This window comes from Sarcophilus harrisii, chromosome 6, assembly GCF_902635505.1.
Source record: "Sarcophilus harrisii chromosome 6, mSarHar1.11, whole genome shotgun sequence".
Lineage (NCBI taxonomy): Eukaryota > Metazoa > Chordata > Mammalia > Dasyuromorphia > Dasyuridae > Sarcophilus > Sarcophilus harrisii.
In genome coordinates, this window is record NC_045431.1 from 252,780,264 (window position 1) to 252,798,318 (window position 18,055).

An 18,055-nucleotide genomic window follows, 5' to 3' on the forward strand; every position below is an offset into this window, starting at 1 on the left:
ATACCAGATAAATATATGATTAGAGCTTCTGACTGTATTCTTTGTTCATTTAAGACAATGAAACTATCAATTCAAACAAAATATTTAAGCAATAGATTTTGATGTTGTAGTTTAGTTATGGCTAGTCCTGTTGTTGTAATTGAAATTTATATTGATATTAGGGCTGGTAGAGATAATGGTAAAGTTCAGGAGGATGGTAATGATATTAATAATTGATGAGAAATCATTTTTTGTCCATTAACTTCCTGATTGTTTCCTTCACTTCATTGTTCCTCAGACTGTATATCAAGGGATTCAGCATAGGAATGACCACTGCATACAAAACAGAGCCCACTTGTTTTGTGAACCAGGAGCTTTTAGTGTTGGGTATACAGTAGAGGAAAAGGACTGTTCCATAGAAGACTCCAACAACTGTCACGTGAGAGGCACAAGTGGAGAAGGCTTTATGCCTTGCCCTAACTGAATGCATCTTCATCACAGTTACAAAAATAAAAACATAAGAAGAGATTATGACCATGAGTGTGCTCAACATATTAAAATTTGCCACTATAAAAAGTATCAATTCACTAAAGTGTTTATCAGAGCAGGCAGCAGAAAGTATGCCAGAATAGTCACATATAAAATTATTTATGATATTAGTCCCACTAAAAGATAATATAAGGAGAGAATAAGTGAAGAGTAGAGAGAGAAAAAGGCCCCAGATGTATGCTGCAGTCATTAGCAGAGCACAATGTTTTGGGGACATGATAACACTATATAAAAGGGGATTGCAAATGGCCACAAAACGATCATATGCCATCATTGCCAACATGAAGGTCTCAGTCAAAACACAGTTAGCAAAAAAGAAGAATTGTGTGATGCAAGTTGAGATACACATTGCCCTATCTTCTGCCACTAAGTTTTCCAGCAGCTTTGGTGTAACAACAGTGGAATAACATAAATCCACAAAAGACAAGTGTTTAAGGAAAAAATACATTGGAGTGTGTAACTTGGGATTCATAATAATGATTTCAATCATTCCAAGATTACCCATTACACTGATCACATAGGTGGCCAAAAACACCAAAAAGAGAAGGATCTGAAATTCTGGGTAGTCAGAGAATCCCACGAGAATGAAAATAACTGGAGTACTCTGATTTCTGTCACAGGTCCTCATGGCTAAATTTGAAAGAATTTTAAAAATAAATCCTGAAAAGAAGAATAGTACAATGAAAATGACATAGGTAATGAAGTGAAGGTTGTCTAAAATAAATGATGACAATCAAAGGACATTTAAAGAAGTTGCATGTTTCTGCTATGAAAGCCAACCTTTTCTAATGGATAAAAGATCAGGCTTAAAGTCAGAAAGTTCTAGATTCTTATCTTCTCTCTGACCTATACTAATCTTTGACCGTGGAACAATCCCTTAACTGCAACTCGTTAACATCCCAAGTAACAGGACAAATGTCAATGTATTTTGGAAAAAAGTTGATTTCACAATGAAATCTATTTAAACCAAAGAAATTAAAGGTCAAGACAAAATAATTAACAATAATTATAATTATAATAGCAAAGTAGATAGAGTACCAGACCTAAAGTCAGAAAGACCTCAGTTCAAATCTGGCCTTAGATATTTAACTGTAACCTTAGGCAAGTCACTTAATCCCAATTGCAAAAACAAATAATAATAATGATTATTATTATTATATTTCACTAGTTTAATATTTATTGACATCTTAAATCAAATCAGATTTTCGAGATACTCAAAAAGGATGGCTGAGGAGAAAGGGAAATAAGATGGACTCATAATTTAAAGGCGAAGAAAGTTGAAATGATGGGAAAGGAAGAAAAAGAAGAAAAAGGTAGGGGGCATGAGGAATATTTTCCAAAATACTACATTTTCCATTCGTGCTTTCATTTTTCTTCCTCCCCAAATCTTAATATATATTTTTATCTTCTTCTTAGAAAGTTATGTGATTTACAAACAGAGAATGAGACCTAAAGAAAACACTTCATAAAAACACCAGACCTGCTTTTTATGATATAATGTATTTTTCTATTGTCTCAATCTGTATCAAATATACAAAAACCCTGCTCAGGTCTATTAAAAATATGTTTATGTTAATTTGGATATATTCCCCAAATACACAGGAATCTGATAATTCATCAGTCCTTTTCTCTTTTAAGACAGTTGAGAATGTTTTGAAAAAATACAGTTAGGTAATCACACTCCAGAAATAAAGTTTCTATGTGAATCCTGCCCACGTTTAGTTGCCTTTCTTATGATTCTAAGAAATTTATACTTTCTAACATAATTCTGATAGTCAAAAACACTTTTCCATTTATTGTGTTGGTGATATCCACAAGGTCAAAAAATTAGATGGTCACTGCCTATTTATCTGAAACTGATTATCTACTAATCTTGATTGTGTATTTTTTGTTTTGTTTTGTTTTGAGGGTAAAGTAACTTGTCCAGGGTCACACACTTAGTAAGCCTCAAGTATCTGAGACTGCATTTGAATTCAGGTCTTCCTGACCACAAGACTGGTGGTCTATCCATTGTGTTATTTAGTTGCCCCCCATCGTTGATTTTGAAATGTGACACATGCATAAATAGATTTAGCATTAATTGTAGCATGATGGGAAGAGATAAGAGACAAGGCTTTCTTTAATTCCAGGATACTTTGAGCAGATATTGGGGGAGGCCTATGTTCCTTTGGAAAATAAAAAGAAAAAAAAAAATTGAGTCAGAAACCCGAGTTCCTGATACCTTCATTTGAGACTTGATGAGAGAAAAGTCTTTGGTATTATCCAGTTAAGTCTCTGTACCAGAGAATCTGAAAAGCTATAATCAATCATCGACTCCATTACCTGACATTCAAGTCCTTATTTATTCTAAACAATATCTACTTTCGCAGTCTTATGTCCATAATCTGGTAATGTTTCAGCCACATTATAATAATCATAATGTTCTGAAATACAACATGACTTCCTTCCTTCCTGCTTTTACTGGTCCTGCCTGAAATGTCCCTCATCTTCATTTTCTATTGTGTTCAGGATTTCTTCCACTTTGCCCCTTTTACAAGGGTTTTCTGAATAATTAGTCTTCATAACTGCACTTTCTCTTAAAACTAATTACACCTATTATGTATTGGGGGGGAGGGAGAAGGCATTTATTTATTCCTTCCTTCTTGCTTTTACTCATGGAAATTGGCCCTGCCTGAAATATCTCTCATCTTCACTCCCCATTGCCTTTAGGATTACTTACAATTTATCCTTTTCACAAGGGTTTCCTGAATAGCTGATATTCATAACTGCACTTTCTCTAAAAACCAATTATACCTATTATTATTAGATATTAGTAAAAAAAAGACATTAAGTTTATGGTTTCTGAATCCTTATTAGTTTTTTGTGTGTGTGTGTGTGTGTGTGTGTGTGTGTGTGTTTATCTGTCTTCTATTCCCACATGGACTATGAGCTCTTAAATTCAGAACTTGATATTTTTTTGGCATTCTTAGGGCTTAGCACAGTGATCCCAAAACAGTAACTATTCACTGAATGTGCCATGATGTTAAGGAAAAGGAGGATTTGAGAAAAGCACCTACCTCTTTTGCCTGGTAGTATTTTAAGATCAAGGAATTTGCAGAAATTTTCTGGAAGCAGAATTTTCTTGCTTCTGAAAAGAAAAAAAAAATGGATTTCCCAAACACATCTACTGGAATCATCAAATTAAAGACGGTTATTTCCTAGATCCATGAATCTCTGAATGATGAGTTTGGCTTGGTAGACAATGACCATTAGAAGAAAATGCCATCTTCCCCCAAATCTGAAGGGAATTTCAATCAAGACAATAATGAGAATGTATCAAAAATGAAAACTTAAAATGCATTTTGAACTAACTGAAGGAAGACAATAAATGTCTTTTTATTTTGAGGCAAAACTCAAATCAAGAGACACATGTTCCTACCCTGCAAGTCACCTGTCTTACTCTGGATGCTCTCAATTTTACTTGTATCTCAACAAACATGATAACATAAATGCAAGAGAATAATAATCTTTCCTGGCTAGGGCCCAAACAATTAATCAAAGAAAATTCTGACTTTAGGGAATATTGTTGGCTCAAAATCATAGGGGATGGTTACTGTCACAATCTTCTTTTCCATTCATATTATTTGTTTTTGATCAACTTATCTTTAATATTAACAGTCTCCCAAGATGAAGCAACAGGGGACAATTCTAAAATAAAGTATTGTAGAGAATCATCTAACTCAATAATTGCTCCATATTAAGTGTGTTACTTAGAATTACTTCCTCCTCTTTTTTGATCTGTTGCTTCCTTGGTTTATTACAGGTCCCTGTTAAAATCCTACCTTCTCCTGAAGCTTTCCCTAATTCCCCTTAATGTTAGTTCTCTCTCCCTTTTAATTACCACCAATTAACCATACATAAATATAGACGGATAAAAATATGTTTTGCTTATTTGTTTTATGATTTCTCATTATATTACCCAATCTTCTTTAAATCAGGAGCTTTTATATCTTTTTCTCTCTCATTATTTTTAGTGCTCAGTAGTTCTATTCATATATAGTTATTAACCCTTAATAATGAGATTTATATAGCATTTACTAATTCTATGAACTTAGTGCTTTACGAATATTAGCTCATTTACTTCTCCTAACAACTGTTAGAAGTGAGTATTATTATTACCCCAATTTAATAGACAAAAATAGCTGAGACAAAAAGTGAAGTGATTTTCCTATGGTTCCATTTCTAGTAAACATCTGAGAGTGTTTTTTAAAGTTAGATCTCCCTGATTCTAGGTCCAGTGTTTTATCCCATAAGCACCACTTAGTTAACAACACTTGACTTCCATTGGCAGGAGATATAAATGACATCATAATGGTAGATTTGGTTCATCTCCAACATAATATTCCAAAGCATTATCTATATGAATCTGTACTTAATAGTAAATATCTCTGCTTATTATTCTCTAAAGATAGTGTTATATCTTTCTACCTACTTTTCCCTACAAGTCAATGATACCTTTTCTCTTCCTGCCCATTAAATAAAGTCTATCCTTTTATGCATTGTTTGCACAAGTTAAGTTTTGCTGATAATTCTGCTCTCCACATCCATAGGCAATCTTCATTCTTCTCACATTCTGTGATCTCCATTGTAACTGCCCCTGGACTTTGACCTGCAGTTAAAGTCTATTATTATTAGTTTTTGTATGTACCTGCCTCGTGGAACCATATGTTCTGAAGTTTTTGCAGGAAGAATTTCTGGTAGATACCACATAATATTCATGGGTATTAGTTTCCCTGCAGAAAAATGCTAACCAAAAAGTGAATGATAATGATAATGAATATGATGTAATCTTACAATCTTCTTTTTTTTTAAATAATATTTTATTTTTGTGGATGACATCTTAAAATGTTTTTAACAAATTTTTAAGTTTTGAATTTCAATATCCATTACTTCCTCCCCCATCATGCAAAACATTTATGTAAAACATTTCCATAGTAGTCATTTTGTATGAAAAGATGCACAGAAAAGAAAGAGGAAAATAACAAAGGATTTGTAAAGGAAAATTGACGGACTTTGGGGGTAAACCTAATCAGCAGCACCAAACAATTTAAATGGCACTAAATAAAGGGTCATAGGAAACACATGTGTAGGGCATTTCCATATATAAGTAACGTAAAAAATCAAGGAGGACCTCCATAAGAAAGAAATTGCTGAATATTTGAAACTGCCTATTTTTTTTTTAATGGAAAATGTTCCAAAATGTGTAATATATGAAAGAAAAGAGTCATTCCTATGGAGTATTAAACTATGTATTGAAAGACCTCAATCCAAGAGGCAAGTTAAAGTGTGAAAACAAGAGGAAACTATTTTATTCTCTGAATATTAAAGTGGCAGAAACTTCCATGTAATTGTCCACACTGAAAAAGGATGAGCCATCTTTATCCATTCAATTTGGAGTGTGTCTGCCTATATGTATGAGTGTGTGTGTGTGTGTGTGTGTCTGTGTGTATTTCCTAGACTCTTCCACTCATGTCATTGTTGTTATCTTGTCTTTACAGCAATGATTGCCTAGGACATTTCCTTGAATAATTAAGAAAGTTAATATGCATTTTTCAAACTCACTTGCTTTTTTTTTTAACCCTTTATCTCCTTTTTTATGTACACACTAATTATCTGGAATAAAAGTATAATAGGAATTAATAAGTATATGCTACTCTTTATCATGTATATTCTATGTATACTATGTATGTATATTGCTATCCTTTATCATTGTTTCTTGGGGTTCTAGGTGTCTCAGTAGATAGAAAAGGAGCATTGAGTCAGAAATATTTGAATTCATATCTGAACTCAGATAATCTTTAGCTATGTGACCCTTGGCAGGTCACTTAACTCCTTTTTAGTTATTTATCTTCCTCTGTCTCTTTTTGAGATCTAGAATTCTCAAGTTTACAGAAATGACCTAAAAGTTAAACACCCAGTGTAAAAGAGCTTGAAATTTTTCAGACACCAAGAAGTTGATCTCAGATTCACCAAGTCAGTAAATCATTTTAGAAAGAACATATTTTGGTGCTCATTAGTTTCCTGACAGCTTCTTTCACATCTTTGTTCCTAAGACTGTATATTAGTGGATTCAACATAGGAATGACCACTGTGTAAAATACAGAAGTCACTTTAATTATGAGCCATGAGTTTTTAGAACTGGGGACACAATAGAGAAAGAGCAGGGTCCCATAAAAGATGGAGATGGCAGTCAGGTGGGAGGCACAGGTGGAGAAGGCTTTGTGTCTCCCACTGGCTGACTGCATCTTTAAGATAGTGACAAAAATTAAAATATATGATGTGAGGATAGTTGTGAGGGTGCTCAAGACATTAAAATTGGCAAGGATGAAAAGTATCATTTCACTAATGTGTCTATCTGAACAAGAGGCAGAGAGGATGACAGAATACTCACAAAGAAAATTATTAATGATGTTAGTCCCACAAAAAGATAATCTAATAAGAGAATAGGTAAATATAAGGGAAGAACTTATTCCCCAAACATATGCCCCAGTCACTAATACCATGCATCGTTTCCGGGACATAGTAATCATGTATAAAAGGGGATTACATATAGCTACAAAACGATCATAGGCCATTACTGCTAACAAAAAAGCTTCAGCCAACACACTAGTAGCTGTGAAAAAGTACTGTGTGATACAGCTTCCAAAAGAAATCTTTCTGTCTTCCACAATTAGGTTTTCTAAGAGTTTGGGTGTAACTCCAGTGGAGTAACAAAAATCCACAAAAGACAAGTGACTAAGGAAAAAATACATGGGGGTGTGGAGTTTAGGGTTGATCTTGATGATCATAATCATGCCCAAATTTCCCATCACTGTGACCACATAGATAACCAGAAATAGAAGGAAGAGGGGAACTTGGAGATCTGGGTAATCAGAGAATCCTAGAAGGATGAATATGACTTCAGTACTTTGATTTCTGTCTTCAGTCATCATGGTTCCTGTTAAAGAAAATTATAGCATTTAATAGTTGGAAAATCTTAATGGCCATATGCTATAATTCTAATCTGAAAAAAATACCTCCATAAGAGATAGAAAATTGGTTATATAGCCTTTTGTTTAAAGAGCTACAATAACAGGGAATTGATTCTGAAGGAAAGAGTATGGTTGATGAATTAGCAGTTGTACATCAACCTATGTGATATCGTTGAACTTTCTCAGCACTAACAATAACAACAACAACAAATTACCAATTATTTTGGTTTCTAAATTCAGCTTTTAATTCACTAAAAGTTTTACTTTTGTTGTTGTTGTTGTTTTAACATAAACTGGTACATAATCATATGTCCCCAGTTGGATTTATAGAAACAAAAATTAAGAAATTTCACTTGTCTTTCTCTAGTTCAGTCATCTAAGTTTTGAGCCTGTGTTCTACTTGTTCAAGACATTTATGTATGTCCTTATTTAATCAACCATATATCTCTTATTCTGAAAATTATGTCATCTACAAGTTTAACAAGCTTTACTTTTATGTTTTTGCTTAGTTGTGTTTTTGATATGTTCTTTCCCTATATATTTCCTTTTCAGATGAGACAAAACTATTCATGACCTGGGTATAATACTGAAGCAAATTGAATTAATTAAATTTCACTTATCTTACATATCTCTATCATTTCCATATAAAGCAAATCATGTGTTTTACCTAATATTTTTTCCCCCACTGAGGCAATTGGGGTTAAGTGACTTGCCCAGAGTAACACAGCTAGGAAGTTCTAGGTGTCCAAGACCAAATTTGAACTCAAGTCCTCCTGAATTCAGAGCTTCTGCTCTCACAACTACCCCACCTAGCTGCCTCTTAGTATCTTGTGCTTAAAAAGCACAACTAAGTTAATTGATAAAAAGAATTCTACAAAATTTTTATCAATTAATTTAGTTGTGCTTTTTTTTTTTTACAACACTCATTTCATCTGTGTAGGATATTCTGAGCATAGAAATGTCACTCACAAAACACACAAACTTTTTCACCCACTATTTCACACTCTCTCACACCAATTTGGGAATTTTTGTCAAAAAGTGGAAGAATTAAAATTTCATATAGGGTGTATTAACCCCCATACCCCCATGGATTAACTTTGAAATTTTTTTTTTATTATTACTTCCTTTTCATGATGTTAACACTCTTTAAATTATGTTTTTGCACATATATATGTATATATATGTATACATATATATATATGTTTATATACATATATATATATATATATATATAATTTTTATATCTGGAAGATATCTTTTATAGGTGCTAGTTGATTTATGCCTGTTTCCAAAATATAACTTGCATTCATCTCCTTATTTCTATTTAAATAGAAAGTCCAAGTCCTTATCACTCAGCTGATGTCCTACGAATAGATCATTATTTGCTTCTATCCTCTCCTCAATTCAATCCATCTTCTGAGTAAACCACCAAAATGATTTTCTGAAAGCACATATCTGATTATGTAATCCTCAAATTAATTCTCCTCCAATGTCTGTTGTTTTTTAGAATCAAATCCTTTCCTCTTCTGCACTCCTCTTCCTTCCCCTCCATTTCCTTACTCTTCTGTTATCTATTTTCTGCTTCTTCCTTCTCCCCTCCCCTCCTCTCTTCTGCTCTCCTTTTCTTCCCCATCTTTTTTTTTTTCCTTTTTCCCCTCCCCTACATTCTTTTAGTTTGAATTTGAGAAAGATAAAGACAATATACTGTACTGAATGAAATAATTTCATTGTGTTTGGAAAGATATGTGCAGGGAACAATATGACATTAAGAGAAATGAATCTCAGTGAAATGGGAGCAGTTTAAAAAAGAAAAATTCTGAAATTTTTCACAGTTTGACCTCATTGTCACAGGCAAAAAAAAAAAAAAATTATTGATATACTCAAATAATTTTGGCATTAGGAGTTAACTCAATAATCAAATGTAAATAGCTTTTATTCCTTCCCCCTTCACACCACTCCTCACCATAATCCCTCTGGTAACCCATAAGGAGGAACTTAATTGTCTTTGTTGGCTACACCACAATCATCAGGAAAAAAAGAGTCTTTCTAGGAATAGGAATGGCTCAATTATCTACCACTCAAATAAGCAGTTGCATTGATAAAGGCAATTTTATAAATGCATTTATTGAAGAAAAAGTCATTAGCAAGAGAAAGAAATTCAAAAGAATTCATTTCTAATGGTTCATTTCAGCCAGTTTCTTTTTTCTTTCAGAATTGTTTGGAGATATTTTTAAGGAATTAAAATCTCTTTTAAAAATGGATAGATTCAAGTACTGATTCTTTCAATTACTTCATGGTTGATTAATATTGGTTTCCCTCAATTTATTACTCAAATTTTATTAGTAATCTATATATTTAAATTTATTTGCTAATTACTGCAAAGAGACATAGATTTTTCCTCCAGTTTCTCAAAAGGGTACTGGAGGAGAAATGAGAGGTAATGAGAGGAGAATTTTCATTTGATTTCAGAGGTCATAGAGAGACATGGAAAGAGAACTAGGAGGGGAAAGACTGAGCAGATTTATGCTTTATTTTAAAATGAAAAAAGTTAATTACATATATGATATATTGAGGTCAAAGGTCTCAACATTAAAATTTCATTTTCTAATACGCTTATTTTTGGTCTCTTACTGCATCCTCCTTTGATAATCAATGTTTCATTGCATGGATTGCCTTAAAATAATAGCGTACATATAACTTCCTATACTTGTAGATCCCATGAAAAGTGTCTGGAGTAAAGAGGTGAGGACATAGCACTTAATGACAAACCTATTAGTGTCAACTTAATTGTCTCTACTGTTAATAAGGAGAAAATGGAGTGCCCTACATCCCACATCCCAATAAAACAGTGGTCAATATGGGCCTCTTAGGGAAAATCAAATACAACTTCATTTGACCAATACCCTTCTGCCATGAGATATCCTCCTGTCTCATCTACACATCTTTATCCCATACTCTGGGGAATTTCATCTAAGAGATGAGGCACTGTGCTAAATTTCTATAAAATTATTCATATATTACTCACTGGGTCTTCAGCTGTTGCTAGTTGTTATAGAATTTTATTCTTTAATATAGTGTCTTATCTTATTAAATGGACTCTAAATCACTTGAGGTCAAAAATTATGTTCAATGACTTTTTCCCCCTATGGCTTTAATACACTTATCATTATTCAATAGATATACCATTTCATTGATGATAACATTTACATGAAGGATGTGGTCCATTTTAGATTACACTTACCTTCTTGGTCTATAAAATCATCGGTGATTGATCTGTAGAATGTTTACAAATAATAATTGATGAATAGACATGAATTTCAGAGGGAATTTTCTGTCTGGACCATTAATGAGTAGACGACTATGGAAGTAAATTTACTTACCAGAAAATGAATATTTCAGAATAATTTATTTCTTAGCTATGAATCATTATTATAAATAGGCCTTATGAGGGTAAAAATGTTTCTATGATGATATAAAACTAAAAAAATATTTTATATGACTATAGTTTTAGGCCAGTTGTGGGCATACACTGATAATATCAAACAAGAGAAATGTTAATAGAGAGGGCAAGGAGCATAGAGTTCTCTTCATTTCATACTGTAACTCTGAGTAGGCAGAAAAAAGAAGGAATAAGATATTATACTGTACCTGAACTTTCTGTCTAAAAACAGTGCTGGGAACCTTATATATGCATCTAGGACTCTTGAGAACTTGACCCTAGAGAATATCTTCTGAGTTTTTCTCCGTGGACATTAAAGTAAGGTATTAACAAGAACTTGATGTCTCCTGAGTAAATTTGAAAATGGGATAGCTTTTAACCCATTCAATTCTATTTAGAATTTATTTAGATGTTTATTTTTCCTTTTATCTGATATGCATCTAGTTAAAAATACATTTTTTATCAATATAAATATGAAATTTTGTTTTCGTTGTCATAACCAAATCTTTGTGACCTTCATATGGAGTTTTCTTGGTAAAGATACTGGAATGCTTTCCATTTCCTTTTCCAGCTTATTCTACAAATGGGAAAACTGAAGCAAACATGGTTGACTTGCCCAATTATGTAGCTAGTAAATATGTGGATTAGAATTTAAAATCATGATGGGAATATCTATGATCAAGCCCTATGCTCTCTTCATTAAACCACCTCAGTAAGCAAAATAAATGCAACAGTGGATAATTATTGTTTAAATAATCATTAAACTCAATATAGCTCCTGAAATGTCAATATAAAGGAGAATACATAAATATAACAATAATAATAGCATTCCACAGTGACAATAAAGACTCAGACATAAGCTCAGATATAGCATAGATATTAAGTTTATATAGTAGCAGATTATTCATTTTCATAATGGTCATAGGCCATCATCCTAAAATTATAGTCTCAGTCACCATAGAAATGTCTGAGACAGTTCTCTTTTTTTTAATAACATTTTGTAGCAGTTTTTGGGAGAACAATTCCAATCATCTCCTCCCCACAACTCTAAGCAAATCTCATTTGACAAGTGGCTCAGAGAAAATAAGAGTATATATGAGGTATTTCAGGTTTGAGGTAGAAACTGATTAATATAATCATCTCCAAATTTCCCACCTTGGGGATCATACAGAGATTCAGAAACATCTAAACATCTGGAAGAAGGGAATTTGCAATTCCACATTGTTGAAGGATTTTACAATCATTACATAGTTGAATGTCAATGGTCAATCAGTAAAATAAAAAAAAAAAGGTTTTATTAAATAGTTCCTTTTCTCTCTCTCTGTATATATATATATATATATATATATATTTATTTATATACACATACATATATTTATATGCATCTATAGAGATAATATAAAAGACAAAGTGTTCAGTTCATATAACAGTAAAAATGTTAATATAAGCTGGATCCTATAGCAGAAAGAGAAAAAAATTCATAACATTGGATACATGGGATAAATAAAGATGAGATCTCGAGGATGCTTGTACCACATCCAATTTGTTGATGCTTAAATGTCAGTAGTGCAGGATTGTAGCTCAGCAGAAATAGCAAGGCTGGGTATACAGATATAGAAGGATGATTATATTCATGGAAACAGACAAAGTCACAGCACTCAGATTTCTGCCAGGAGTCACCCTGATTCCTTTTGGAGGGAATGAAAGAAGTGATCTTGAGAAATGGTTCATTAAGGAATATGAAAGACATGAAATTTAAAAGGCAAGTAAATGTCAAAAATGTTTTAAAATCAAGAGTAGGAAAGACTGAAGCAGGTGTATCCTAAAAATTGCATGGAAAGATTTCCCCTAATAATTTGCTATTGTATCAAATGCTAATGCACTAAATGTATTAAAGACCTTGAGAAAACAGCTTTTTCGCTCATGTTTACTCTTTGAAGATGGGTTAGGCAGTGTTACTTGGAAGAAGAGTCAACTAATAAATTAAAGTATACTAGTAATTACTATTCATTGTGCTTCACCCAAGGGAGATAGGAGATTATACACACACACACACACACACACACACACACACACACATGTATATGTATCCATGCAGTATGTATATGTATCCATGTATGTATATATGTATATGTATCCATGTATGTATATATGTATATACACATAGATAGACATATATTTGCATGTGATTATATGATTATATTTTATATATTAATGCTAGAATCTAATATAAACACTTATTTGTCATCTCAGTCTATATATATTTATATATTGTTCAAAAAACTGACATAATATGAATCAATGAATAAAAAACATATTAAAGCACTTATCATTTTTGAGGCATATGCTAAGTAGTAGAGATACAAATGTAAGAGATGTAGACAGCCTTTGCCTTCAAGGAGATTATATACTAATAGCTGAAGACAATAATTATGATAGAATAGGTAGGGTGGGAAAAGTTTAAGGCAGAGAAATCAAATTCAAAGAAGATTTTAATGTTCACATTCTTCCCCAAACAAGAGTTAGACTAATTTGTTGTTGTTTTGTTTTTCATAAACATTTTTCACAAATCAAAAATAGAGTATAATTAACCTGGAGATGGGAAAAGTTCAAAAATTCCATTTTTCCAGATTGAGAAAGTGTTTGGTATTCTCTGCCCATATTGACCTTGATTCTTACCTGGAGGTGGGAAAAGTTCAAAAGTTCCATTTTTTTTTTTTTTTCAGATTGACAAAGTGTTTGTTATCCTCTGCCCATATTGACCTTGGTTCTTATTCGCTTAAGGGCATTTAAAGAGCACTCCATATAGTATTAGAGCCTTTTTAGACATGAGTGATATTCCAAGACCTAATGAGTCATTGGGACATGTATTGTTGGTTAGCTTCATAGCCACAAAGAAATGACAGGGTTTCTACCTACACAACTTAAATACTATTGTGTCATTGTTGAATAGTATTTCTGGGTTGATCCTGAACAAATCTCCTTTTATTAACCTTTCACTTATCTGTAAATGTCTCATTTAATGGGAAAATATGATCTAAAATAATGAGTCTGCCAGGTTCCCTCTAAGCAATTTCATAGATCATAGAAAACAAATTGCCATGTTCTTTATGGGAATTATACTATAAAATACTATAGAGACAGATATGAAAGTGTGTGTGTCTGTGTGTGTGTGTGTGTGTGTGTGTGTATGTGTGTGTTTGCAAATAGTGACAAGGCATAGAGTTAGAGATGCCCAGCAAGTGGTTTGATATTATGAAACATAGAGACTAGAAAATTTCCTAAGAAGGAACATTGTACATAAAAGGAAATATGTCACTATGGATGAAAACCGAAAATTGTGCTCTGGATCCACTAAGAAGGATGGAGAAAAAGCTCTCAGATGAAATTGTCATACTTGGAATCTAAAGGAGTCTTCTGGCAATCACCACAGAGAAAATTCTGGAACACCCATGTTTATGAGGTAGTACTGTAAAACTTCTGTTGCTCCCTCGATCAGAACACCAGGAGACAGCTTTGGGAAACCAGCCTAAAAACCAGTTAAGTTCTCAATTTCTTCTCAAAATCTTGAGCTGATTGATTTCACAAATGTTCCATGTTTCACTTTGGCCCAGAAAATATATGACAGTAATTTCTTTCCTAAAATATCTTCAGTCCGGAAAGTTTAATTGCACATCTTCATATGTAAAGACAATTAATCATTAATCAATCAAAATCAATTACTGAAAACCTACTATAGAATCGGATGCTGTTAGCATGTGGAGATACAAAGACAAACTTGACAGAGGTAGAGGAAATTCATTTACTGAAGATGGCAAGTGCAAAGTCATGAAGATGGAAGATCAAATAATTTTATTTAACAACAAGAAGGCAAATTTGACCCAATTATGGAATTATATTGAACAAAGCATATTAGAGTAAATAAGTACTTTGGGACCAGATTATCATGAGAAAAAAATAAGAGAAGTTTATACTGGACAAAATAGGGAGCCACTAAAATTCAATAAATGAGAAATTAACATGGTCATACCTGTTTCTTAGGAAAATCCCTTTTTCATCTATATGGATAATTTCATGGAGAAAGAAACTCTCTACTTCCAAGTGATCATTCAAGTTCTATTGATTTCCACTTGTAACCATGTTCCCTTTATGCCAAGTCACCGTAAGATCAACCATTCCCCATCAACAACTTCATTATCTCTACATACTCTACTACATTTTCAAGAATACCACTTTCTTTTATTTTTCATATAAATTTTATATTACATTAATTTTTCCTAATACAAACAAAAATATGTTACAAAAAAGTGAGAGAATACAAAAGAATTTTTAAAACATATGAATTGATAAGCTTCTACTATTTATATTTCAATTTTTAAAGCACACATTGACTGGAAAATAATTAAATGCCTCTTCACTTTTAAAATTACTGTTTGATCCTGTTTTCCTTATTCATTAGTGTTTGTTCATATTCATAGAATCAGTAGGGTTTTTTTTAAGTTCTCATTAAAATTGTATATTATTTTCAAGACCATTACAGAACTAAAAAAGAGTATAGTATTGTACAAAATGTTATCAACTTTGTTATTTTAAAATTAACTGTGACTACGATATCTCAGAATGTTATTGGAATTATATCTTAATTCTTATCAAGTTTGAACATATATTCAGATCATCATTGAGATTTTTTTAAATAAGCCCACATTTATTTATAGAATCCTGGGTGTTATTCTGATAAATTCATGTGATATACTTAAACATTTTTATAGTAATTTTTACCAAAATATGTATTGAATCAACATGTGTTCTTGAATTTTCAAACTCTTTTTCTATGTTTAATTAAAAATATCTATTTACCTTTTATCCCAAAGTTGAATGTGTAAAGATTTTCCTCCTCTCAAAGTAATTCAAAATCTTATTGCAATTACATTCCAAAATAATAGTTTAAAATTGTACATTTCTTATCCATGATATTGAGCCCAAGAAATACAAATACATACACAAACACATTACCACGTCAAGTGTATTATGCTGAAACAACTTTTTGTTGACTCATTAAATCTGATTTTTAGTTCTTCATTGTGTTCACAGACCTCACAAATGATCAAACTCCAAATCACGACTTAATTTTCTTATCAATATCATTATTACCAACTCCAGTGTGTCCTCAACTGTTAGTTTAGATAAGTGCTACAAAATCTACTTTTTGCATTTTTGTTCTGTTACTTCACTATTATCTTTGTTTTATTTTTTTGTATGAAATTGAGAGAAGATTCATTGAAGAAAACAACTATCAAATTTATTGAAAAAATGTATTTACCCCCTAATTTAAGATGTTTACCTTTCTATATGATCTTGAACCTTGCTCCATATTTTGGAATAAGCTACAGAAGTATGTTTTATTGTTATCATTCCTGAATGTGATTGTTTGTTATTGTTGCCATTACAGTTGGCATTGGTTTTTCTTCTTGTGATTTTCTCCCTTTATTTTACATATTTCTTCTTCATTTACACACTCATGTACACATTTCAGTTGATTGTAATGCCAAATACCAGAATACTAGACAAAATGGACAATAAGAATGAGTTTGCTAATTAAATATCATGATCAGTTCTTGTAGCATCACGCAAGAAGTACATATATCACAGATATAATAATTTTAGTGGGAAAATAATTTTATATTCATTAATTTCATGAATGTTTCCTTTACATCTTTGTTCCTGAGACTGTATATTAATGGGTTCAACATGGGAATCACTACTGTATAAAAAACAGTGCTTACTCTGATTATGAGCCATGAACTTTTGGAACTAGGCACACAGTAGAGGCACAGGATAGTCCCAAAGAAGATGGTAACAGCAGTCAAGTGAGAGGCACAGGTGGAGAAGGCCTTATGCCTTCCACTGGTTGAAGGCATTTTCATGACAGTTACAAAAATAAAGAGATAGGAGGTAAGTATAATGGTGAGTGTGCAAAAGGTATTAAAATTGGAAAGACTAAATAGAATTACCTCAGTCAAGTGTTTATCAGAGAAGGAGGCAGAGAGGATGGCAGAATACTCACAGAGAATATTATTAATGATGTTAATCCCACAAAAAGACAAAATAAGGAGAGAGTAAGTAAAGACCACACAAGAAATTAGGCCCCAAGAATATGATATGGTGACCAGAAGAGTGCAAAGTTTTTGGGACATAGTAACTGTGTAGAGTAAAGGATTACAAATGGCTACAAATCGATCATAGGCCATGACTGCCAACATGAACATCTCTGTGGACATAGTAACTGTGTAGAGTAAAGGATTACAAATGGCTACAAATCGATCATAGGCCATGACTGCCAACATGAACATCTCTGTCACCACACAGGTAACAGCAAAAGAAAATTGCATGATGCATCCCATGAATGAGATGCTTCTGTCTTTCACAACTAAGATTTCTAAAAATTTGGGTGTAATTACAGTGGAGTAACAGAAATCTATAAAAGATAAGTGACTGAGGAAAAAGTACATTGGAGTGTGGAGTTTGGGATTGCATCTGATGATCACAATCATGCCCAAATTTCCCAGCACAGTCACCATATAGATGGCCAGGAACACCAGGAAGAGGAGCACTTGGAGATCTGGGTAATCAGAGAATCCTAAGAGGATGAACATCACGGTAGCACTCTGGGTATGGTTAGCTTTCATCATAATTTCTTGTGGAGAGAATTTCAAAATCACACAAATATAGCCTATGAAAAGTAAGGGAAAAAATTCTATAGCTATATATATATATATATATATATATATGTCAACACATGATTCAAATATAACCCTCCAATATTTAACTTTATGATCTGTTAGAGTCCTTATTTTAAGACATTTGGTTTCAAGGAAATTAATGAAAAAATTGAAAAGCTCTAAATGAATTGAAATTGAAATTTCTATTAAAACTAAGTCTCTTTGTACTATTTATCTATTGGTCCTCATTTCTTTTCTGGGATTAATCTCTCTCTTCCAGCTGCCACACTGATGAGCCTACACATGGATCATACCATTTCATTCTTTTCCATAAATTTTAGCTTATGGTTTTGAATTGA

General features: G+C 32.5%; 3 protein-coding genes across 3 annotated transcripts; all 3 read right to left on the minus strand.

Annotated features, from left to right (window-relative positions):
• Positions 1–223: 223 nt before the first annotated feature.
• LOC100928234 (olfactory receptor 5D18-like) lies at positions 224–1,156 on the minus strand. Its single transcript, XM_012552986.1, has one exon. The coding sequence runs from the start codon at positions 1,154–1,156 to the stop codon at positions 224–226; it is 933 nt and encodes a 310-aa protein (XP_012408440.1).
• A 5,398-nt stretch (positions 1,157–6,554) lies between these two features.
• On the minus strand, positions 6,555–7,499 carry LOC100927718 (olfactory receptor 5D18-like). The gene has a single exon (XM_003774322.1). It carries the CDS (start codon positions 7,497–7,499, stop codon positions 6,555–6,557), a length of 945 nt encoding a protein of 314 aa, XP_003774370.1.
• Positions 7,500–16,637: 9,138 nt separating this feature from the next.
• LOC116419858 (olfactory receptor 5D18-like) lies at positions 16,638–17,666 on the minus strand. The gene is made up of 2 exons (XM_031942230.1): positions 17,282–17,666; positions 16,638–17,203 (listed from the first exon to the last, which is right to left on the minus strand). Exons 1-2 carry the CDS (start codon positions 17,664–17,666, stop codon positions 16,638–16,640), a joined length of 951 nt encoding a protein of 316 aa, XP_031798090.1.
• Positions 17,667–18,055: the final 389 nt, after the last annotated feature.

What these genes read in the sequence shown, in the direction of transcription:
- LOC116419858 (XM_031942230.1), bottom strand. Translation starts at nt 17,666, where the DNA reads ATGATGAAAGCTAACCATACCCAGAGTGCTACCGTGATGTTCATCCTC. An exon ending in TGATCGATTTGTAGCCATTT is followed by an intron (nt 17,204 to 17,281) that starts GTAATCCTTTAC and finishes ATCGATTTGTAG; the next exon opens with CCATTTGTAATCCTTTACTC.
- LOC100928234 (XM_012552986.1), bottom strand. Translation starts at nt 1,156, where the DNA reads ATGAGGACCTGTGACAGAAATCAGAGTACTCCAGTTATTTTCATTCTC.
- LOC100927718 (XM_003774322.1), bottom strand. Translation starts at nt 7,499, where the DNA reads ATGATGACTGAAGACAGAAATCAAAGTACTGAAGTCATATTCATCCTT.